At 40.2% G+C, this 24,680-nt stretch overlaps 2 protein-coding genes across 4 annotated transcripts in view; one reads left to right on the forward strand and one right to left on the reverse strand.

The window, feature by feature from the left end:
• Positions 1–1,073: 1,073 nt before the first annotated feature.
• Positions 1,074–10,852, forward strand: mpnd (MPN domain containing). Its single transcript, XM_026928242.3, has 13 exons — positions 1,074–1,483; positions 3,099–3,301; positions 3,970–4,191; positions 4,381–4,492; positions 5,137–5,218; positions 5,629–5,725; positions 6,133–6,205; positions 6,299–6,375; positions 6,786–6,954; positions 7,321–7,391; positions 8,505–8,594; positions 8,912–9,004; positions 9,807–10,852. Exons 1-13 carry the CDS (start codon positions 1,480–1,482, stop codon positions 9,891–9,893), a joined length of 1,380 nt encoding a protein of 459 aa, XP_026784043.1. The 5' UTR covers positions 1,074–1,479; the 3' UTR covers positions 9,894–10,852.
• A 2,662-nt stretch (positions 10,853–13,514) lies between these two features.
• Positions 13,515–24,680, reverse strand: part of sh3gl1b (SH3-domain GRB2-like 1b) — a 34,374-nt gene continuing 23,208 nt past the window's right edge. For 2 of the 3 annotated variants that reach the window (XM_034306425.2, XM_053235896.1), the window contains exons 7-10: positions 24,438–24,541; positions 23,656–23,792; positions 22,590–22,634; positions 13,515–18,247 (exon numbers count right to left, since the gene is read on the reverse strand). In XM_034306425.2, coding sequence (XP_034162316.1) covers positions 18,051–18,247; positions 22,590–22,634; positions 23,656–23,792; positions 24,438–24,541 — 483 coding nt within the window. In that variant the 3' untranslated portion in view covers positions 13,515–18,050. The remainder of the gene's footprint in view (positions 18,248–22,589; positions 22,635–23,655; positions 23,793–24,437; positions 24,542–24,680) is intronic. The other variant, XM_034306426.2, reaches the window with a different exon arrangement.

Here is a 24,680-nt window from a genome sequence, read left to right on the forward strand (position 1 = left end):
TAGACTGGATTAATTCTTATTTATGTGGCGTTTAAAATGCCCAAGCTGAAGGCAGGTGACTCACAGGGTGTGATTACAGATCCACTTTAGTTCTTAATCTTACCTGTTTCTATTAATACACGTATTTATGCATGATAGATGGCAACTGCTGCACTGAGGTGAATTTTTCAGAGCTTATACAATCATGTAATTTGGGTGAATTCAGGTAAATTGGGCAGTTTAACTTGGTAGCATTTATTTCCTGGCCTGGAAGGTTTGAAAGGTGTCACTAAGGACGAAAGTAAAGGCACAAACCAATGAAAATGTGTGTCCCAAATTACCAGACATGTCATTAAAATCGGGTTTCAGATATAAATTCAGATTTTTCCTTCATATTTAAAGGCCAACACCTTGAAGATTTCAGAAATGTGTCATGAGTTGGGAGATTTTATTGTATTAATGGCAAGAAAGCTAAAAAAAGTGTCCCAATATATCTGAATTCATTCAAAGAAGCAAAACACAGACATCAAACAGATCATCAGATCATGACTGATTGACAAACTATGAGTTAATTAAAAAAAAAATGTAATGTTTAAAAAAGTGTTTTTGTTTTTTTTTTTTTAACTGAAAGAATATTTTAGGGGAAGAAAATCATTTACACCCTGTGAACACGGATCCTGCTGGAATAAATGTTATAAAAACGTGACAACAGCCTAAACAACTAGAATTGGCAAAATTGTTACTGATTTATAAAATGTGCCATTTTGTCGCCACCTAGTGGCTGAATTATATAACGCGAGCAATTTCGCTTTACCGTAACTCTCCTATTATACGAAACAAACTTGCTTTTATTCACCTTGACTAATAATGTGTTCGCTGTAAACCAGTTAGAAAATCTCACACTCCGAAGATATAAGTTACAATGAGCTAAATTCAGTCTACATGTTAAGATTAGACGGTTGTAATTTATTTCAGTCTTTCACGGCGTGTCGAATCTGCAATCCCGAAACGCAGGGTGATTTTTTTCTGAGGATAAAAAAAAAAATGGCGGAATAGTGGGCAGAGGGGTAAAGGGGTAAAGGGGAGGGGAGGGGAGGGGAGGGGAGGGAAGGTGGATATTAACGCTACAAAAGAACAGGATTTGACTTTAGAAACGCTCATACACTTTAATAACAGCACCTTTATTTTAATTTCGACCTCTAAATCTGCACACTTCCGCATTAATCCAGCTGCAACGCTGAAATCACGCGACAGCAGCGGTAGCCATGGCTACGTTCCAAACCGCATACTACCGTACTAATGAGTATGGCAAAATAAAACGCCTTGGAGATGACGTACTATTTTGGCATACTATTTAGTAGGTTAGTGTGCGGTTTGGGACGCAGCCCGTGGCTTTTATTTGAGTAACAGCTTCACTACAGACGGGAAAAGTGGCCGAAAAAAAAAAAAAAAAAGCTTATAATCGGAGACCTGGCAAATAAAAGCGACGAATTTGGTGACATGGGTGAGAACAAACACTAAATCATGAGACTTTTTTTTGTTGTTGTTTAAAACGTGAGTGAGATTAAAATCCTGGAGGCCGCGTAGAACAAAGATGAAGGCAGGACGACATGAGCATCACTCATTTATACAAAAACAACAGCAAAGCTCGTGTAATAAAGTCTAATGTTATAGATCAGAGCACAGAAATGCAGTATATCTCTCCTGTAAACAGTTTCAGAACGGTTAGCTAGATATACATGTTATAATGTGTGTGTAATATGAATGTACACAATGATCAGAGTAAATATTTACACATTACTGCTATTTGCACATCTGTATTTATATCTGCTGCATCATATTGCATGCATCATGCTGTTTACCTCCACCTGTATGCTGTTTATCTCAGCTTATTGCATCATAATTCTCATTTATTTCATTTAACTTAATTGGCATTTGCATTACTGGTATGTATCATACTGTTCACCTTTACCTGTAGACTGTAATCTTAACTTATTGCATCATAACCTCATTATCTCATTTATTTTATTCGCTGTTTGCACATTATCTCATTTATTTTATTTGCTGTTTGCACTACTGGTTGGATGTTGACTGCATTTCATTGTCTCTGTACTCGTACTCTGACAATGACAATCAAGTTGAACCTGACCTACCCTAATATTGCACTGTTGAAATAATGTCCTTTTGCTTTTTTTATTGAAGAAAAAAAAAGACAGTTTCCTGTTACACATGGTTTCCTGTTGAGTATTTATTTCCATCCTCACCCTGGTTTTTAAACGTGAGCTTCTAACACTTCATAACACACTGGTTTGCTCTTGCTTTCCTTCCACACCACAAACCGCTCATCATAGGGACATTTCACCAAAACATCACATGCCCTCAGGTTTATTTCACCTTTACTCCAGTTGCAGATCATCAGAAAAACATGTCTGGTGTCTGACATTTTTTAAATTAATGAGTAAGTCTGTGTCAGATATGAGCCTGAGAACCACATCCAGTTGCTCAGTGGCTGATGTGGTGGAAGCGTCACTTTAAAGCGACTTCAGTGACCTCACTGATTGATGATATGATCACACACTAAATTATCCTTCATTAAAACATCACACACTTAAATGTTGATGTTTTTAGCCTAAACAAGATTCTCCTGATCACCTGTCCATTTTTAAAGCGAGGCATAATCGTCCAACTTCATGCAAGGAATTTTTGTACTCATTATTTATTTAATTAAGATGACATATTGTATTTGTGGTTCTGTTGTTGTGAGAGAGGTGCGATGTTTATGCTGTGTTACAATAAAAATACTCCTGCATACGAACACAACAACAAGATTTATGTTAAAAACTGGTACATCCTTAAAGATGGTGGACTTTGATTGATTTCTGGATCATGGCCTGATGGAGGTAGGGTCGAGGAATCGAGGAGGCATCAGTTAGAGTTTTGGGACGCACTTTGAATGTCTGCGCTTGAGTGTGTTCAGGAAGTGTTTCCCTATCCTGCTGCTTTAACCCCATTACACATTTGAGCACTTTTAGCACTAACCTTAACACCGTCGATTGACTTCACCATCTGCCGCTAAAAGAGCCTAAACGTGTTGTGTGGTTTGCCGTTTGCTCGCTCAGGTTCTGAGCCACCATCATCTCCTCAGCTGGTGGATGAAGGAGTGGATGAGGATGATGACGAGCTGAGTGGAGGAGAGGAAGCCGAGCTCCGAGTGTCGTCTGGACGAGGATCGGTGCTGACTCGGAGAGGAATCACACTACGCGTGCTGCTTAAAGACGGCCTGGTGGAGCCGGGAGACGCCGTCCTGTCCATACACTACCTGGTACTGATGGAGACACAAAGTCCCAGCCTTCTCTTTAGATTTTATAGCAATATAAGTGAAAAACATACTTTAAAAAATCCTCGGCCTATCATCTCGTCATCTTAGTGATAGTTAGTATGGACAGTATTAATGAGAACGTTTTTTTTTTCTTGAATCTAGATTTTTTCCATCATTTTTAATTTAATTAAAAAAAAAAATCAGTTCTACACAGCTCCTTTTTTTCTGGATTTTTGTCCCGTTTTCTCCCAATTCGGTTATTTTCCAATTCGCATCGACCACATGACAGCTAACTAACCACTGAGGGTGAAGGCTAACACTTGGCTCCTCTGAGACTCGTGAAGTCGCTGCATCTTATCGAACTGCTGCTCATGCTACGTCGCAGGGCAGAAAATGCTATCCACCCTCTTCCGCATACATGAGCGCTCACAGACGCCCACGGTTGGTCAGTGTCCCTGTGATTGACGGGAGAGAGAACACGATCTAGGAATGATAGTGTGAAAGCTTTTCTGTTGCACAGGTTCTTTATTAATGCAGCAGTTTCTTAGCAAACCTGTATATCATGGTGCGTGTCATGTATTGTAGAAATGTCTTCAAGTATTGTGTTGTGATATTGTTGTCATATCGCTCACGATTTCTTCACGCTTTCTCTTCTGTCATCTTCTCTGAAGGGGAAGAACTTTGTGGGTGACCTGCTGACCGATGGGAAGATCCGCTGGGTGGAAACGGGGCAGATCTTTAACTCCCCGAGCGCCTGGGCAACACACTGCAAGCGCCTGGTGAATCCTGCCAAGAAGTCGGGCTGCGGCTGGGCGTCGGTGCGCTACCGCGGGCAGAAACTGGCTCAGTACAAAACCAGCTGGCTGCGTAAATACCAGCCCAGTGCTGACATGGTGAGGGAAAAAGAGCAGGGTTTATTAGCCAACGCACAAGAGCTTCGGCTTTACTGTATTTTCTGGACTATAGCAGCTGCTGAGATGTATAACGCAGAATTATTGCACTAGTTAATTTGTAATGTGCCGTGTCCAAATCTTCCTCTTGTGTGTGTGTGTGTGTGTGTGTGTTTGTGTGTGTGCTGTCAGAGCCTGGCCAGCGAGGGAGAGGACGACGAGATGGGAGACGATGAAGAGGATGAGGGGAAGACGACTATTCCAACAGACGAAAGAAACAGGAAGTCCAAACCAGAGTTTCACGGTGAGCAGAATTTAAACCATAGCTTTTTTTCGTGATTAAATAAACTGAACATTGTAGGTGTTTAACGGGGTCATTTGCTTTAACGTGGAAAGAGCAAGTCGCTCCAACAAGGATTAAATTTAACCTTTTAGATCTAATCAAGGATTTGTTGATCTGTGATTTATTCTAAACTGAGTTAAGTAAGGAATCACACACAGTGGAGTCGTCTTTCATAACAGCATGTCCTGGAGAGATTTATTTATTTTTATCTTATGCCACAGCAATTTGCCAACAGCTGCAATTTTTTTTAATAAAGAACCCAATTTTGTACTTTTTACCCATTTATAGTTATGTTTAATGTTGTGGAAGGTCTTCCAAACAAGTTAGTCCCTGTTCTTTCTTACGCTACAGCAGCTATAAACAGTGTCGCTGTGAGATACCGCAAAGAGTAAGACTTCCTCCTGCCGGAAAACTTTTAATAATTGTAAATAAACATATATAGTATAACGTGCCCATATAATGTATTATAATATACAGTATACATTTAAAAGGTGCACAAAATACAGCTGCCTGCTGAGCAGAGACTCTGTGTTTTTGGGAAAAAGCAGTGGCAAGTGCAGTATTTGAGACTTAAACGTGTGTGTGTGTGTGTGTGTGTGTTACAGACATCAGTGTGGTGCACAGGAGAGGAGACAGAGAGAGAATCCCCGTCAGATACTGCACACTGGGAACCAGAGACATCGCCAGGTAATAAACCTGTAATATGACACATGACTGATGGAAACGTGAAGTCGTATAATATACAGCGCTACACTGCAGGATTAAATAGAGTCATATAATATATATATATATATATATATATATATATATATATATATATATATATATATATATATATATATAGTCACATATCAGTTTAATGTAAGGAAGCATTGAAGCACAAAGCTGTGATTTACTCACCGTGGATGAGCTGTGCAGATGAGTAATGGCTCGAGATCCGGAGAGCAGACGGAATAAAATCTGATGACGATATTTACTGCACTGTACAGTCGCTGGGAAAACTGGCTCGCTCCCAGTCTGTGGGAAAGATAGTTATATGATCATGCATTATAAGACAAATTTTATTGTCCTTCTTGATAAAAGTGGTCTGTCCTCAGAGATCCTCACACGCTGGTGGAGCTGTCAGCTTTCTCCGCCATCAACCGCTTCCAGCCGTTTAACGTCGCCGTCTCCAGCAACGTCCTGCTGCTCATGGTAAACACTGCACACATACAAAAATAAAACATACAGTCAAAAAAAAACAAAATATGCAAAATATAGCCAAGTATTGTATCATATTTATGTCACATTTACAGCTTTGTGTTTCCATTTAAACATTTGAAGTGAAACTCTACTTTGTAATTGTAGTACATTGTACAAAAAGATGAGAAGACGCTAAGGATAAAATTAAAAACACAGGGCTGACTCCAATCATTTTAATAACACTTGGGTATTTGTTTCCTTATATAAGCGCACCTTATAAATAACGAAATGCCATTTGTGTGTGTGATTTCCATCAATGCTAATAAGTCAATCTTAATATCAGTCAGTTTTATTGGCTCTGCTGCTGCTGCTGTAATCCTTTCTGATGTACTCTCCTTTACTCGCTCCTCTTTTTCCAGGACTTTCACTGTCACTTGACCACGAGTGAGGTGGTGGGCTACCTCGGAGGCCGATGGGACACTACAACACAGCGTAAGGCTTCATCACTCGTGTACTATAAAACTCGTATCTCATTCGCTTTATCAACGCTGTGAGGAAAACACTTTTTGCATTTCCTCATGACAGTGCTGACAGTTTTGCGAGCGTTCCCGTGTCGCACGCGATTGGCCGACAGAGACGCCGCACCTGCTGTGGAGGAAGAGGTCAGTGCAGATATCTCATCGTATTAGCACTATTAGATGAGGAGCACGGTGGTACAGTGGGTAGCGTTACCGTCTCACAGGGTCTCCGGTTCAATCCCGAGCTTGGATTATTGTCTGCGTGGAGTTCTCTTGTTCTCCACATGTCTGTGTTGGTTTCCTCCGGGTTCTCCAGTTTCCTTCCACCATCTAAAAACGTACCAGTAGGTGAATTGGCGACTCTAAATTGCCCATAAGTGTGAGTGAGTGTGTGAATGTGTGTGGTATGGACTGGTGTTTGAACTGGTGCGCATTCCCGCTTCACACCCAGTATTCCCGGGATAGACTCCGGATCCACCACCATGCTGATGTGGAGGTGAAAATGAATGAATGAAAGAGTTTCTCCTGAATAATGTGTGTGTATGTGTGTGCAGATTTGTCAGAACCTGTTCATGAGAGGGCTCTCACTGGTGGGCTGGTACCACAGTCACCCTCGAGGCCCCGCCCTCCCGTCGCTGCAGGACATCGACTCGCAGATGGACCACCAGCTCCGCCTCCAGGGCAGCAGCAACGGCTTCCAGCCCTGTCTGGGCATCATCTGTGGTGCGAAATAAACATCTCCTTACAGAAAACTTCACCACATCAACGATTACTTTTTACGTGAAGCATCTTTCACACAAGTTCCTGTGAATGAGCTGTTACTAATCTAACGATAACGTATTAGAGCGAGCGCATTAATATAAACATGTGATTTGCAGCTGCACTACTGTCAGAGCTGCTGTTATAGAAAATTAATCAACACTTTCTGACCAATCAGAATCCAGGATTCAGTAGTGGTGTGGTATAAATGCTAAATATTAGCCAGCTGAATAATACACAATGATGTATAAGAAGATGTATAAGATGTATAAGAAGATGGACTCGGATTTGGCAGTTTGTTGTAATTAGACCTCATGCGTTATTTTACAGGACCTTATTACCATGGCAACCAGGGTGTGGCGTCGACCATCACTCCGTTCTGGGTGGTTCCTCCCCCCGAAGTAAGTGCAGCTCATTGGAGCGATATTTCTTGTACAGAAAATGTTGAATTTGAATTTGGGAATGTGGGAAAGTTTTCCACTCTCCAGAGTCACATGATTAGAGTGAGCTCTAGCGCTGGGCAATATGATGCCATAATATCGCTACTGTGATAAATTCTGTCATGATATACTTTTCTGAGATATTGTGATATCTTTTTCTAACATTTTTTAAAAATGTTTTCTAATAATAGATAACAATCTCAGACCAAAAGCTGCTGATGAGATGTTAAAGTCTACAGTTTTTTAAAAATATCACACTGCTGCTTTGCTGGCTCTTTGTTAGCGAACCTATATATTGTGATACGTGTCGTGTAGAAATATCATTCTGTGAGATTTTTGTTAAATCGCCCGTCCCTAGTGAGCAAACGCCACCCATACCAACAAGGAAAATGACCATTTAAAAATGCACGAGGACGAGAATTCATAAAGTTAGATTTTATGAAATACAGGACTTAACCCCGCCCTCTCTCGCTCTGTCCCCCTCTCTCTCTCTCTCTCTCTCTCTCTTACACTGTCTCTGATCCTCCTTCTGTCTCTCGCTTTTCTGTCTCTCTGTCTCTTTGTCTCTCCCTCTCTATATCTCTTTTTGTGTCTTGTTGTCTCTCTGTTCTTCTGTCTCTGTTTCTCTCTCTCTTTCACTGTCTCACTGTCTCTGATCCTCCTTCTGTCTCTCGCTTTTCTGTCTCTCTGTCTCTCTGTCTCTCCCTCTCTATATCTCTTTTTGTGTCTTGTTGTCTCTCTGTTCTGCTGTCTCTCATTCTGACTCGCTGTCTCTCTCTGTCTCTGTTTCTCTCTCTCTTTCACTGTCTCACTGTCTCTGATCCTCCTTCTGTCTCTCTCTTTCTGTCTCGTTGTGTCTCTCTGTTCTGCTGTCTCTCTTTCTGACTCTCTGTCTGTCCCTCTCTCTCTCTCTCTCTCTCTCTCTCTCTCTCTCTCTCTCTGTGTCTGTCCCTATCTCTCTCTCTCTCTCTCTCTCTCTCTGTGTCTGTCCCTATCTCTCTCTCTCTCTCTCTCTCTCTCTCTCTCTCTCTCTGTGTGTCTGTCCCTATCTCTCTCTCTCTCTCTCTCTCTCAGCAAAGGCCGAATGATTACGGTATCCCAGTGGCAGTGGAAGTCACATACGTGCAAGACAACTTCCTCACTACAGACGTCCTCAATGAAATGGTACGATCATTTAACACGTAATGAACTGGAAGAGATTTTAAGTGCTATGATGTGTGACTGCTCACTTCTACAGGCCTGGGGTCAGTTTCTACTCGTTCTTATATTAAAGTCAATAAACTGAGTTATCAGTGAGTGTAGTGACTAGCTAGGTGTAGCTAAATAACTAACAACAATATAGATGTAGTACAGTCAGTTGTATATGTGACTTAGCAGAATAGACCTGAAGGGAATCATCATCATCATCATCATCATCAGCATCATCAACATCTGTCTTGCTCTTTGTGTTTTGAAGTGAACGCTTGAACACTTGTGTGCAGATGATGCTGGTGGAGTTTTATCGAGCAGCTCCAGACCTGGTCAATTTTAATCAGATGTGGTGTTCTGATACATCAATACTGGAGAAAATGAAGGTTTGTCAAAACACAACATGGCCACACACACATAATGTTTCCCTAAACTAGGTTCAGAAACACTTGACTCCAAATATTCTTTCATTTTTATTTATTTAACCAGTTATTACAACAGAACAATAAAAGAACATTTCAGGCAAAAATATAATTTACACAATATCCCTCTTTCCCTAAATCAGCCAAGACATACTTAATGTCTTAACTGTTTGCTCTGGTTTCTGGATTCTGATTGGTCGTCAGGTGTTGATTAATTTTCTATAGGAGCAGCACTCATTAATGCGCTTGTTTCTGTATTAAAACATTACTGTTTTTATAGTAACAGCTCATTCACATGACTTGTACAGCGGACGCTCCACATAAACCAATTAAAAACATTTGTAATCATGGATATGGCGAGGTGATGTTTATTTAGCATTTATGGAAGGAGTCTCCAGTGTCAGTGCTTTGTAACAGTCAGAGGTAAAGCTGGAACCTGAACAGGAGGTTGTGCTTTGTGGTTTCTCTGTTACTGAGTTGAGGGAACGACTGTTTATAGCTGCTATAACATAAGTGAGAAGAGGAACTAACTTGTTTCACGGACGTTACATTGACATTAAATGTAACTATAAATGGATAAAACGAAACATGCGTAGTTCTGTGGTATAATAAGAGGAATAAAACATGGAGTGGTAAGAGTAACTCTGCTTCATCACATTGTTGATTATTTTCCTGTAACAGCACAGCCCCATGTGTTTTATTCCTTACATATGACCACGTTTCTGGACGTGTTGTCTTACTGTCTGTACACGCTCTCTTTTCTCAGGCGTCCCTGAGTGGCCACGCCCCCAAAGACCAGGCCTACTCTCAAATCCTGGAGCACGTCTACAACCAACTGCGCAACATGCAGTGATGGAAACGTCCTCTCTGTCTTCTCTCTGTTGGTCTGAGTGTGGGATCAAAGAACATCCCACTTTTATCTGATGTACACACACACACACACACACACACGCACACGCACTGAGGAACTGAGTGCTTCTGCATCATCATGGCTGCCTCCTTAATTACGGACACTCCATGAAAATGTCTTCCATTTCTGTAGACAGAATTGTGTGGATAGGTTAGAATAGAAAAAAGTGTTTTCTTTCATATTTATCGAGATAGCGTACACACACGCACACACACACACACGCACAGCCACCACACCCAATTTACATCTCAATGACGTCACATGCAGCTAGTTTCCTAATTGGGAAAACGTGGCACAACATCGATTTGGAAAATTGTTACTTTGCGGTAATTTTCTTAATATACTCATTTTATGATTTAAGACAAGTTGGAGTATTTACTGCACATCAGCGGAGGAGGCTGGCGCAGTGGTGCAGCTCCGTTTCCCGGTCCGATCCTGTGCGGACGTTCACACGGTCTCCCCGTGTCCGTGTGGGTTTCCTCCGGGTTCTCCGGTTTCCTCCTGCTCCCAGAAAAAGCAGTAGGTGGATGTCCGACTCTAAATTGCCCCTCAGTATGACTGAGTCTGTAACTGTGTGTGTTCTTGCTTCATGCACAGTGTTACCAGGATATAATAAGGGGAGAGTGTGAGGCTTTAATAAAACCCTCACCAGGCGGGGGCGCTGTGTTACAACACTTACGGGTTTAAATCACACATTACACTCAGCAGTGGATTAAAAACCATTCTGACGTTGTGCTGACATCTTCAGGATTGTTGCGACGTCATTGAGACGTAAATTGCACCCTGTGCTACCTGGGGAGCTGGTATTTATGTGTGGTTGGATGGGCTGCACAGAATAGGGGGAAAAAAAGAAAGCTGACCTACTGACTATGTTCAAATATACACTGGAACCTGTGGAGTTACCTGTCTGTGTGATTTCCTTTCTGAACAGTGAGAGTTACACACTCCTCCTTTACTAGAGCTAGTGATTTCTGGCTCATTTGACTCACTTATAAGAGTCGACTCTTTCGGAGTTGCTCATTGCCAGTTTGTTCTAAACCAGAAGAAAATGAGAACTATTTTTCGAATAAACTGTAAAACAGAAGATGCAAGTCACATGTCTTTCAGATTAAGGAAAGCAACATCAGACCAGGATAAAGCGATACTAAAGATGAATCAATTTATGTTATCAAACAGCTTAGATGTTGAAAAGATTTTTCCATGGAAGCATTTTGATTAAATTATATGGTCAGAGTAAACAGTGTTGCTCATATAAGTGAGTCAGCTCTGAACGTTCACCCAAAAGAGTTGACTCAAAGAGCGACTCGTTCACAAACGACACATTACTAACTGGAACTGAGTGAAATAGAGAGAGAGAAAGAGAGAAACATTTCTAAATAATAAACACTAGTAAAGGGTGTGTGATGACAGAAATCTCTGGATCCATTCAGACATCATCAACAGATATACTGCTAGAATTTTGTGTAGTTCTTTCATGAGTGAATATTGAAGCTGGGGCAAACTTTTAATCATACACTTCTTTAGCCACACACCCTTGGTCCTCCTGTTAACACACAACAGTAAGAGTTCAGATGTAAACACTACAGCTAGATCAGAAACAAGAGAGGAAGCAATTATCCAGTTCATTTTCTCCCATAACCGTGAGGGAGTGTGTAAAAATGGCCTCCTATACAAGAAATAAAGATACCAAACTGTACTTTCCTTTTGTACCTTTAGTGTGTACTTTTAATTAGCTGTTAGAGAAAAGCTTTAAAGGTGTATCAGTGCTTAACATCCAATCATGTGTCATTTTTAAAGGTACACTAAATTAAGGTGTACACGTGATGGTACCACAGCAGGAAAAGTGCAGTCTGGTGCCATTATTTCTGAGATTTCTCCATTCTTTATAGCCAGTGATGGCTGGCTGGGATAGAATTTTGTCATCAACGACTCGATAATGAAATTAGAGTTGAGGCTGATACCATTAGAGCTTTTTTTTTTTTTTTAGGAAGCAGAAACACGTCGAGCAAACACTCACTTACTAAAATACTCACAGACACATCATTGGATTTGTGCTTCCTAAATTTTTAAGTATCTAAATGTATTTTTTTCTTAAGTACATTTTTTTTGCCTATACATATTTTGTTCAAATCCAGAAACACAAAATGTCAGTTCAGTTTCATGTTTGGTTCAATTTACAGTTTTTTTTTTTTTTTTAAACGACTTTAATTATATATTTATTAAATTTTATTTCATATTTGACCCTTCATGTTTTGCACTGTTATTAGTTATTAATAATGTAAATTATTAGTGCACACACACACACACACACACACACACATATATAGTTTATTTTTTTTTTTTTACCTGAGATTCTTTTATTATACTTCTTAATAACTTAATAAACAAAAACAAACAAAAAAAAAAGATTAGTTAAATTCCTCCATTTAACCCCTCCTTCTTCCACCTTTTAGAGATAAACAATGAAACACAAATAAATCTGCTACACTGTTAAACTTTTACTTTTCTATTATGCAATATTTCATGAGTTGAATATGTATTATTTTGTGTAAATATTGTGGAATCTGAAAGCTGGGATTGGCCTTTACTGATGAGATCTAGAAGTCTGGGAAACGCCTGGTACAGGCTAACCAATAGGATGCGTCTAATTTGATCACGTGATTTAGAAGTGGCTAATTGGCGGGCTGATTTGAATTGAATTTGGCTTAAATTGAACAGCCGCCATTTTACTCCCGGTTTTCACACTGTCTTTGGATTTTACACATAAACAAGGAGCAGGAAAGTGAAGAGAGAGGAAAGAGAAGGAAGTGGACTACACAGCTCTCAGGATTGGATTTATTCTGGTACTTCATCTCTCTCTTCTGGCTGGTAAGACTAGCTAATGCTAATGCTAATGCTTTCCTCATCTGACTGTTAATGAGTTCATTAACTGCTGTAATATATGAGGCATTGATTTGTGTTTTAGAGGATTTAAAAGCCTGGATTTGCTGTAAGGAAAGTCGAGAACATTAGAGTAAGCTGAGAGCTTTGCTGTTTTTTTTGCTCAGTGTTTCCACAGAGCTGTGATTTCTAAAGCTGGGAATTAAACTGTGTGTGTTAAAAGTGTGTGTAAAATGTCTTGCTAACTGCTAGGAGACTTAACCAGAGCAACATGATGATGAAAGATGTTTAAACTTGGAGAGAGAGAGAGAAAAAATCAAGTCAGAATGAAATAAATCTTGGATGCTGTTGAAGATCACATTAATGATAAAGATTGATGTGAGTCATTCAGGGTGGACATTGTATCATGCTGATTATTTTATTTTATTTATAAAAAATGGTGATCATCTAATATCTTATCATGGTGTGTGTGTGTGTGTGTGTGTGTGTGTGTGTGTGTGTGTGTGTGTGAGACTCAAACATCTGGGTTTGTAGAAACCTGCTTCAAAAACACACAGAGATTTAATTATAGTCATGACCCTGAGAAACTAACACCGCCTAAACAGGGCTAAGAGCCAAAACAACACACACACTTTATACACACATGCATTTCATCTTCCCATGATTAGACAAACGGTCCCAGAACAAGGTTTTTACACATTTATTTACGTAAAAGATGGGGAGAAAGCAAGTACAAATATTCAGGTTTACAGGATATTTAGGAATAACAGGATACTGTAGTTAGTTTTTTTTTTCCTTCAAGACAAACCAGATTTTTTATTTTTTTTTTACAAACTAAAACATACATTAGCAAGCTATCATATAGAGCTAACATGCAAATAATTAATTAAAAAAAACCAGATGTGTACATAGAAAAATAATATAATACTAAAGAAGACTGTCAGAATAATTTTTTTTAAAGTGTGTAAAATTATTCCGGCACTCTGGTGGATTAGAGGGAAAAATAACTCCTTTATTTATTTATTTTTAAACTGTAGTGTTGCTGCGAAGGCACATCTGTACTCATGCTTGTACGTCTGTACACAGCTCATGCCGAAGCCAGAAACACGCCGAGCCCTTTGTTATACGGTACGAGTACGAGGGAACGCAAAGAAACACGCTGCTAATGGGAATTCGTTTGGTGTCCTAGCCTTCTCGTTCGTGTCATCCTCGAGGCACGCAAACCAGTTCATTTTTCTCCATCTTCATTTTACGTTGAATAGGAATTTCTCTCTCTCTCTCTCACTCACACACACACACACATACACACACACACACACACACACACTGTAAACAGGACAGTGAAAATGTTAACAGATTACCAGGGCAAGCGATTAAAATCACAAGACCGTCATGCAAGACACGTTGAAGTTGCGGCTCAACACTTCTGCAGCCTACATCATAAAGCAACACACATCACGTCATCATACACACTTTAACAAACACAGCGGATCCTTCAGAGAATGGACAATCGAAAGTCTGAAAATGGTGGCACCCTTCTCGTATATACGGAAGCCCTGATCCTGGAGTTCCACGTCGTTATTTTAACTCTAAATTATTTTTATTGTCTATTTATTTCGATAATTACTTTGAAACCTCACTAGGCTTGTGTGATAGACTTTTTTTTTTCCTCCCTGCTGGATTTAATCCTCCAGAACTGGCAGCCTAAAGAAAAGACAGGAAAACAAGTATTCCCACCATTCCCGGTTTTAGGAGAGTAGAGTAGAGGAGAGTAGTAAGAATATCAGCTGTGCAGTCAGAAACTGTGGCAATCGTCAAAACTCAGCTGGATGCTGGATTTTTTTTTTAGGTGTTTCAGCATTAATACTCAGTAAACAATTAAAAAAAAAACAAAACTTAAAAATATTTTTAAAAATAACCCTTTTTGACGTTATATATGTTTATCAGTTGTCTAATGTCCACATGGCTGACACTGTTGGTGTTCATCTGCTGCTCAAAGTCAAGGGTCTGAACGCCGCCTGGTGCAGGAGAGCAACCAAACAAAAACCTGTCTATTTAATCACTTTCTAATTATCATCACATTATTTATAAAGTGTTAGATTCGACATTTCATCTTTTTAGGTCAAATCTTTTATTCTTTTTTCTCTTTTTTTCTGACAATTTTCAGTCAAATTGTTTCTTTTCATATAACTAATTTTACAGATATACTTGTCTAAGGTTAGCTAAGTCGAACCTAACACGTGTACAATGATGGAATTTATTTCATATTAATGACCTCGAAATATTCCTCCTTTACTGCGACGGAAAGCGAGGGCATGAACAGATAAGATGAGGTGGAAGAGGGCGGGTTCTTCCAGGCGGCGTCTCTGTTAATATCACAAGGTTTAAAACACCTACGTAACTGTCTGTCATTCCGGATTTATATGTTGCTTGGCTCGTGTGCCATTTTTATCGGAGGGGAAGAGAAGATGCTCTTGTGGTGTATTTTTGAGTGATAACTCATAGCAGCGTACTCTGACCTTAAATGGTTTTGCTCGTCCGCAAAATGCGTAAAGGTTGGCAGGTCTGGAAATATAATCTGAGTAAATGTATCAGTGTGGAGACGATTGAATCGTTGTACTGCACAAGCCTAGTCCTAACGCTTGCACTCGATGAATTACAATAATGTTCGATGTTACGTGTCAGTCAAAATAACGAGTTAATGAGCTGTAATGCAGAAATAATGACACAGCCTTCAAAAATGTTTGTGTTTCAGGGCTTCCATACGTGTGTGTGTGTGTGTGTGTGTGTGTGTGTGTGTGTGTGTGTGTGTGGAGGAAACAGCAGGACACTGCCAGCAGTATCATCTACAGAGATTACAGAAGCTAAAATCAGGCAACGCGTTAAAGCCTAACACATCCTGTACACTGCAATAGCGCAGAGCGTTTTGGCTGTTTTCCTGCATGCGCACGGTCACATTAACTCTCAGCTCATTGTAGTGTGGAGATCTTACTCGTAATAAACGAAAAGTCTAATCTGTTTAACTTATTCACAGGAGAAGGGATGGTGTAGTGTTTTTTTACTGTTCAGATAGTGTACGCAGATTATACTGTACAGAAACCACGAGTTCTGTAAACACGCTTCTCAACTATCCCTTGCTGTAACGCAGAGACGAGCGAAGCTGCACGGTTTAGTGTTTTTCCCGCTCTAACACACACCACACACTTCGTTCATCCATTCATCACCTTAATGAGACGAATCAGTGTGTTAAGATTTTCCAGACTATAATCACACCACAATATCAGACACATATGTGTGTGTTGGTTGTTTAAGTCGCATATGGTTTACTTTAGTACTGCCTCTAAATCAGCACTTCATTGCCCTCTAGTGGTGTGGCCTAGTTTAGTATTTGTCCTGTTAGTGTTGTTGTAACTCCCCGCTGAAAGTTTTCTTGAGCTGAAGCCTAAAAAATCAGACCATTAAGTACATAGTTATGGAGGAGGTATTTTGTTCATAAGTTTAAAATAAAAAATTTTGTATGAATATTCAGGAGCAGAAACTAAAGATGCTACATTTTTATATTATGGTGACTAATCGTATTTATATTTATCATCTATAAAACATAAAGGAGCAGTCTTATCCCATACAGGCTTATAAACTTTAATATTTAGACAGCTGTATGTAAATGTATAATAATTTAATTTAATTAATTAATTTTTTAAAACTCTGATATAGTAAAATCAGGACTGGAATTTTTTTTTCACATAGCGGAGCTCTGTGCAAAACAGTTATGCATTAAAAAAAAAATATATATATATTAACCTTACTTATCAATTTCACATCCAGTATCAATTGTGTGAAGTAAATAGCTGCTTGTTTGATAGATTCAATCAGTGTAGTTTGTATCTCAAATTTCCATATCATTTCCATATCATTTCCATATCAGTTTAGTCGTTATCACGCGGCCCGGACTGTTAAACATATATATATATATTACAGTTGGGTTAATGCGTAAATTCAAACACACTTATAGTCTGGAAAGTAGGGTAAGAAAACCACTAAAGCGTGCGCTGTTCCTGTCCTTCACCTCTACTCTAATCCCTTCTGTTATTCTAAAGCTCGGGAGACCGAGGTGCGTTCACACGTTACACGTAACTACGTTAAACTAAAGCGAATATAAAACCACTTTTTTTACTTGTATATGCGAGCAGGAGAAGTGAGAGTCGTGTATGAAGCTCCTGTACTTGTGTGTGTGGCTCAGGAACGCTACACAATGAGCGGCTGTAATACACGCAGCCCACAGTGCCGAGTCAACGTCCAAGCAGTCCTTAAGATCACATCCTGTCCAGCAGGGGGCAGTCAGGAGACGTCGGGTCAGTCGCAGGATCTCTTTTTGTTTTTATACCACACAGGAGAGTGTACAGTAGGAAAGTTCCACCAGTTTTTTTAATCAACGCTGCTCCTGGATTCGATTATGGGACTGGGATATGGGATCCCTGCCCTTAAAGACACACTAATGGAACATGAGTTTATTTTTTTCAGTCACATCAGAGTGCAATCTTTCTTTTTTTTTTTTCTTTTCTTTTCTTTTTTTGTTTTTGGTAATTCTTGGTTCCGTAGTATAGCTTTAAGGATTAAAAACTGTGAGTGGACGATGTGGCGAAAATATAAAATCACGGAAGACAGGAAGACATTTTTAAAGATACCTGATACATTCGATTTTTTTCTGAGGTTCGCGAAGGAGTGAGAACACGGCAATTTCAAAATGAAAAAATTACGCATTGAGCCGTTTTTCCATTTCAGTGCTTTAAAATTTGTTTATAGGCTCTCTAAAATTGGCTTTAAACTTTTCTGAAGTACTGTTATCCTCAGGATAAGGATTAAATATCGTCACACCCCTGTGCTGAAGTGTGAGTGAGGGAGACTTTGAGTTTTGAAATCGTACGATCAGACGGAGTCAGGTTTAAGTGTCAGTTTGGTGAAAGTTAATATATGGTTTATAAAAGTGCGTTAAAGTCATGTTAGTTTGTCTGACTTCTTCTACGAGGTTTAAAGCGGTCAGTCCCAGTCGTCAGTCGTTCGTAATCAGTCGTTCCTTTCTTCTTCTGGAATGTGAGAAGAAAAAGTTCTTTCCTTCATAAGAGGTCAAAGTGCCAGAGTTCAGGTGCTGACATGGCTGAAAGACCCTCCGTCCTTTCCCTCTTTCGCTGTCTCTCTCTCTCTGTCCCGTGTCACGGAGGTTTAGCGCGACAGCGGGACGATCACCTCGACGTAGTTGCGAGGGAAGAATCCCGACTGGCCGCGCAGCGTGCCCTCGAACCAGTTCTCGTCGATCTGGCTGGTCAGGGTGATGATATCGCCCTCGCGGAAGCCCAGCTCGCCCTCGTTCTCCGGCTCGAAGTCGTACATGGCTTTACAGCACGGCTGCTCTGCTGGAGCTACACACACACACACACACACACACACACAGATGGAGTGAAAAATGTTAGAGGTGTCTGGAAAAAGACGACAGGTTTGTTGGTGGTGTGTTAGGCACTCGATCACTGGTGTTAGACTGAAATAAGTGACACAGAAATGACAACTTTGCAGTTACAACCTTGATTAATGCTGCCTTCAAGTCCTCCTCAGAATTTCGGACGTGGTGTGTGTTTAAGTGTTCAAGTGATAATGCTCTGTTCTTTTTTTTTTTTTTGTTTTGCCTTGCTAACTGACACGCCCCCAACTCAAGGCTTAATGAGAAGTACGATATCCCCAGTGGGAAGTACGACATGGTGGTGGCGTTCGTGTGCGTTCACCTCGTAATTACGATATTTCCGACAGGACTTGAAGGCAGCTTAATCTCCTGCTGCAGTCTGGCAGATAGACACGGCTCCTTGTTGAACTCGTGAGCATGAAGCTGAAGCGTGTTGTTCTTATTATTGCATTAAACCCAAGGACAGCAGACGGCCTTCTGAAAGACCTCGTCCCAAAAACCTGCTGGCATTCAAACAACGTGCCGAATCCACGTTCACGTTCCTCCCTCACACCTTCTGCTACGTACTAACTAACCTGCTTTAAGAATCATGACTAAATAATAAACAATCATAAAGGATCTTTAAAGGTAAATGAAACATTTTCTCACACATCAGTTTCTTTCACTCTGACTGAAACATTTTCTCATTTTCTCACACATCAGTTTCTTTCACTCTGACTGCTGGAGAGAGAAAATCTGCAGGGGAAATAAAGTGGTGGAAGTAAACATGATAACGGGACGATGATCTCCTGCATGCCTTTGTTTTGATTCACCAGACCTACATGTTGGCTGATGCGCAACTCTTCATCCTGCCAAGAAATCTGCATCGCCGTAAAATCATTAGAAGTGCTTAAGCAGCAGCTGTGCAGCAAAACCCAAGCAAGTGTGAGGTGTGTTAGTGAGAGGACACGGACTCAGCGCCACTGCAGTCACCGTGCTGGTGTTAGTGTTAGTGTGGACTCCAGCTGAAGCCTCTGCCACTGAGCCATGTGCCAATACTATTGATCTTTCTGTGTTTAATTAAATGCAGCAGTCTGACACTGAGCACTTTTTACATGTGTGTCTCTAAACTCTGCTGCAGTGACTTTATGTCTATTATTCACACTTTTGTTATAATTCTGCTTTCTATAGTGTTAAAATTGTCGGAGTACGATACGAATTTTATTAGCAATGTATATATAGAGTCATATTCTGAGGGACTGTTAAAAGTTACTCTAATGAGAGGAAGAGGGGAAAAAGGAGGAGAAATGGAAAGAAGAAAAGAAAGAAGTGAGAAAGAAAGGAAAGAAGAAAGCAAATAGGGAAGGAAGGAAAAACAGAAAGAAGGGATGATGAAAGAAAAGAAATAAGGATGGAAAGGGAGGAAGGGAAAGAAGAAAGAAAGGAAGGGGAAAAAAAGAAATAAAGAAGGGAGGAAGACAGGAAACAAAGAATGTAGGAAAGAAAGGAGAAATGGAGGAACAAATGAGAAGGACAAATGAAGAAAGAAAGGATGGAAAGAAGAAACAAGGAACAAGAAAAGGAAGGGAGGAAGTAATGAAACAAATTGTAGTAAGGAAGGAAAGAAAGCAGAAATGAAGCAAAGAAGGACAAAGGAAAAAAGAAGCACAGGAGAAAGAAAGGTAAGAAGAAAGGGAAGGAAGAAAGCAAGGAAGGACAAAAAGACAGACAGGACAAAGGAAGGAAAGAAGGGAGGAAAGAAGGAAGGAAACAAATTGTAGGAAGGAAAGAAAGCAGAAAGGGAGGAAGGAAGGAGGAAAGGAAGGAAAGAAGGACAAAGGGAGAAAAAAGGAAGGAGGGAAAGAAGGAAGTAAAGAAAGAAAGAAGGACAGGAGAGAGGAAGGAAAGAAGGAAGAAAAGAGAAGGAAGGAAGGAAAGAAAGAAAGCAGAATGGAAAGCAGAGGAAGAAAAAGACAGATGGAAAGAAAAACTGTTGTCCAGTGAAGCTGTTTTTATTTTTGGGCCAAAATAAGGAACAATGTAAGGAACTGACAAATTCCACTACAGTATTCCTTCCTCCTGCGCAGGACACGGGGATGTGATCAGGACGGGGCGATATATCGATATTCTACTGATATTCTACTGATATTCTACTGATATTCTATTGATACTGCGATATATAATGTATATAAATGCTGCAGTACGCTTTGCTGAAAGTGTTTTATATAATATAATCATAAAAACAAGTGTTTTTAAGTGCTCATAACACGTGTGATTATACTGTATAAATGATCAGCGGCACATGTCTACAGCTGTTAAGCCAAAACACACACACACACACACACACACACACACACACACTGCTCAGCCCCACCCTCCTCTCCTTGTCCTACATGAATGTGTAAACATTGAGAAATCTCGGGCGTGGAGTTAAAGAGTAACACTTGGCCATACTGAACGAATCTAACGTGCACAGCCTCCAGCGCTGCTCTGATCAACACCACGACTCTGGAAGGAGTCCACGAGCTGCTGCGCAGGAGGATCCGGTTCTCTGGAACTCATCTGGAGGTTACGTAAGCGACGTGCTGGTGCGCTTCATAGTACAACTTTTTTTTGTTTGTTTGTTTGTTTGTTTGTTTGAGCAGTATGATAAACCTGCAGGCCTCATGGAGCCCTAATTCCAGGTGTCGTTCTGCCTCTCGGTGATGTTTATCAGATTAACCTCCAGGCTCAGGAGAGGGAAATGATTCGGTGTGGCCTTGTGCACGCTGTTAGCTAATACGCGCTCCGTCGCTCCCTTCCCGTAAATCAACCAATCAGACAACAGACATTCATTTTCTACATACGTGTGTGTTACAGAGCAACAACAACATTTGAACAGAAATTCTCTCAATGATATGCAAATTAGGTATGACGGGATAAAGCGACAAATCCAAACGACTGTCTCGGATGATTCCACAGACCAATCGTGTGGTGCGACGCCTTTTCACTTCCCCACTCACAGCTTCACTTCCTACCTGCAACTAGTTCCCATTTACAGTTTGATGCTCAAATATGGAATTAAAACTTATAACCATGGTTTCATCTTATCAGCAAACATTGAGGTGGTGGTGAGCAGAAACTAAGAATCAGCCCACAGAACTGGTATCATAAGTGAGGGGAAAAAAAAAACCCTCATTGTTGTGCTGTTCCAGGAAAATAATCAACAGCTGGGTGGTGTGATGGAGCAGAGTTACTGGTATAACCACGAAGTGTTTAATTCCTCTTAAACCACAGCAATTCTCAGTTACAGTTAAAATTCTTTACTTCTTAAAGAATGTATCTTATTTTTTTAATCCATTTAAAGTTACATTTATTGTTATGGAACGTCCACTAAATAAGTTAGTTCCTGTTCTCGCTTACGTTATAGCAGATATACGCAGTCTCTCCCTCACCAGACTCCTTTTTTCTCTCTCTTGAAGTTAAAAAAAAAAAAAAAAAACGCAGCTTGTCATGTTATCAAGAAGAAAATATTATAACCATGGTTTTATCTTATACTGTCATATGAGCTCTCATTAAATGTGAATACCTTACGAATACATTACGAAGAAAAATCAATGTTAAAAGAAGGAAGTAGCAGAGATCGCTTGTGCCTCTGCTGAGTGTACCACTCTAGGACAGTTAGCTCGCTTTGCTAATCTAATCTGAGAATAAATCTAGAGTGACCGATTTTCACGCTCATTAGCATGTTATTTAATTTGCGTTTAACCAGGTAGCTTTTAAAACGCACCTACAAGAGACAAACTACAAGTAACTTGTCACTTGTTAATATGAATGTGAAGTAAATCCTCACAGTCGTCTCGACTGAGTCAACATGACGTGGTCAGCCTCTTAAACAGACTTGCTTGATGTGATTTCTGGATAAAAGGACGTCACAGAGCTACAACCAGTCAACCAGTCCATCATTTCTTCCCTTTATTCCTCAGCACTCCACGCAAGCATCAGATTCAGGCAAGGGGCGTGGCCTACTGTTTGAAGGCGGAGCTGTAAATTAGAAGTCAGTGGTATTGTGGAACTGATATTGTATCTTGTGGAAGCCTGAGGTTTACATCCCTTCTTTAGACGATACAGGTTCATACAGACTTGTACCGGGTTTTTTTTTGTTTTTTTAATTATGACACTATTTATGTACAAATAGAGTTACTGAACTAAACAATGTCTTCTGATGGAATCTGGACATTTGCATGATGCTGTACTCTAATCTTCTTGCTTGTTCCGATCCATCTTAATGTGTTATTTCCCCCTAAAACACACACACATGCACATGTTTACACACTCCTCGGACTCACTCAGTCTGGGTTTCCACGCTGACCTGCTGCGCTTGAGCAACTGATCTGATGATGTCAGAGGAGGAAGAACAAAAAGAAAACAAAATGGGGTCACAGAGTGATGAGAGGCGGGCAGCTGCCCTCTCGTCCTGCCATCACTCTCTCTCTCTCACTCTCTCTCTCTCTCTCTCGCACACACACACACGCGCACACACACACGCACGCGGCCAGGCGGCGGTATCACACCCTGCCACCAACCCATAACAACACACACACAGCGTACATTGTCTCTTTCACGCTTTCTCTCATCATCAGTTTGTGAGGAAGAAAAAAAAAAAAAAAGTGGTGGTAAAGATCAGAAACTAAGGATTAACTCACAGAACTGGTGTCATAAGTAAGGAATAAAACACTCCGTGTCATGCTGTTATAGGAAAGTAATCAACGACACAGTGGTGTGATGAAGCAGAGTCACTGTTATCACCCTGAACTTGATTATTTTCCTATAACAGCACGTCCCAAAGTGTTTTATTCCTCTTGTTCCACGCTTGATTTTTTTTACTTAAAGAAAGACAAGTCATACTTTTTATCCATTTATAGTTACATTTTAATTTGTAGAATGTCAATATATACCAGCATATTTGATTACTGGTGATATTAGAGCTTTAAACATCATATGTACACTTTGCACTTCTTTTTCATTATTTATACCGTATATTTCATCTGTCTTATTTCCTCCGTATGTTCTTTTATTAAGCTTTTATTTCTGTAAAGCGTTAAACTAAATAAACTTGCCTTGCCTTGATTAGAAAATGACCTCCTACGAGATACATTCAGCTAGTGGAGATAAATAAAAGGTCTCCTCTCTCAGTCTTTCACTTGTGGAACATCTGGAATGATATGATCCTGACACGCTAGTCCATGTCATGTTATTAAACAATTATTTAATATTATTAAATGTTACATTTCAATTTCGACTGCACTCTTCACTCCTCGTATCGGCCGAGGACAGAACACCGTGATGCTGATGGAGCGCTCAGAGTCGAACCTGTAGCGGCTGGGGCAGGTGGAGGGAGGTCACATGACTTACCTGTGGTCCGGATGGGTGGAGGAGCAGAAACAGGCGTGAAGCCTCCGTTCGACTGCTCGTTGGTTTCTCCGAAGTCGAAGACGGGTTTGGGTTTGGGGACATACTCTTTGCGGGGATGAGACTGGGCCTCGTGAATCCTACACACACACACACACACACACACACACAAAGAGAAGTAATGAGCATGTCATTATGCCTCGTAATGCAGATTTCTGTCTTGAGCGAACACTTTCTGAATCTAATCTATATACAGTGTGACCCATAAGTCCAGCATCATTTTTAATGAGTTAATGTATACATTTTTTATGATGTATCTGAGCAAGGAAGGACAAATCCAAATAATTCCACTCACAGCAATTGCGTACTGAGAAAAATAGTGGATGTATTGAGCAAGTAGTTTAAATAAAAGTCTGTTTTGCCTTTTTTCCCCCATTTTTTACTTTCACCCTGTACACTTTGTAATTTATTTTCTCCCCTCTTTCCTGCTCCCTATCAGTCCATCTCTAGCCATCCCATATATTAGTCTCTCTATATTTATATATCCCTCTGTATATTTATTCTTTCTTTAAATCTTGTCTATCCTGCTCTCTACTGCTCTATCAATCCCTTTGTATTTTCTTCTATTAATCCATCAGTCTGTTACCTGTATGTGTATTCCTTCATCTTTCCATCCCTCTTACATCTATACACCTGTGAAAATCCATGCACATGCGAGCTAGTAAAGATCGTGATGAATTTAATTCTTCTCTGTGCTGGATTAACACACACACACACACACACACCTGTCTTTCAGTTTGTCAGAGAGCTCTTCGAGAATCAGTACAGCCTGTCTGTGATACTGGAGCTGCGCCTCCACCAGTGACGAGAGCTGGCTCACCTGCTCTATCTGCAGAGAGAGAAACACACACACACACACACACACACACACACACACAGACAACCTTATAAATATCCTCCTTCGCTTAATAGGTCACTCACACACACACACACACATATACACCCCTTCTCTACTATCAAAAAAACAA

The sequence above is a fragment of the Pangasianodon hypophthalmus genome, chromosome 8 (genome assembly GCF_027358585.1).
Source record: "Pangasianodon hypophthalmus isolate fPanHyp1 chromosome 8, fPanHyp1.pri, whole genome shotgun sequence".
NCBI classification, from domain to species: domain Eukaryota; kingdom Metazoa; phylum Chordata; class Actinopteri; order Siluriformes; family Pangasiidae; genus Pangasianodon; species Pangasianodon hypophthalmus.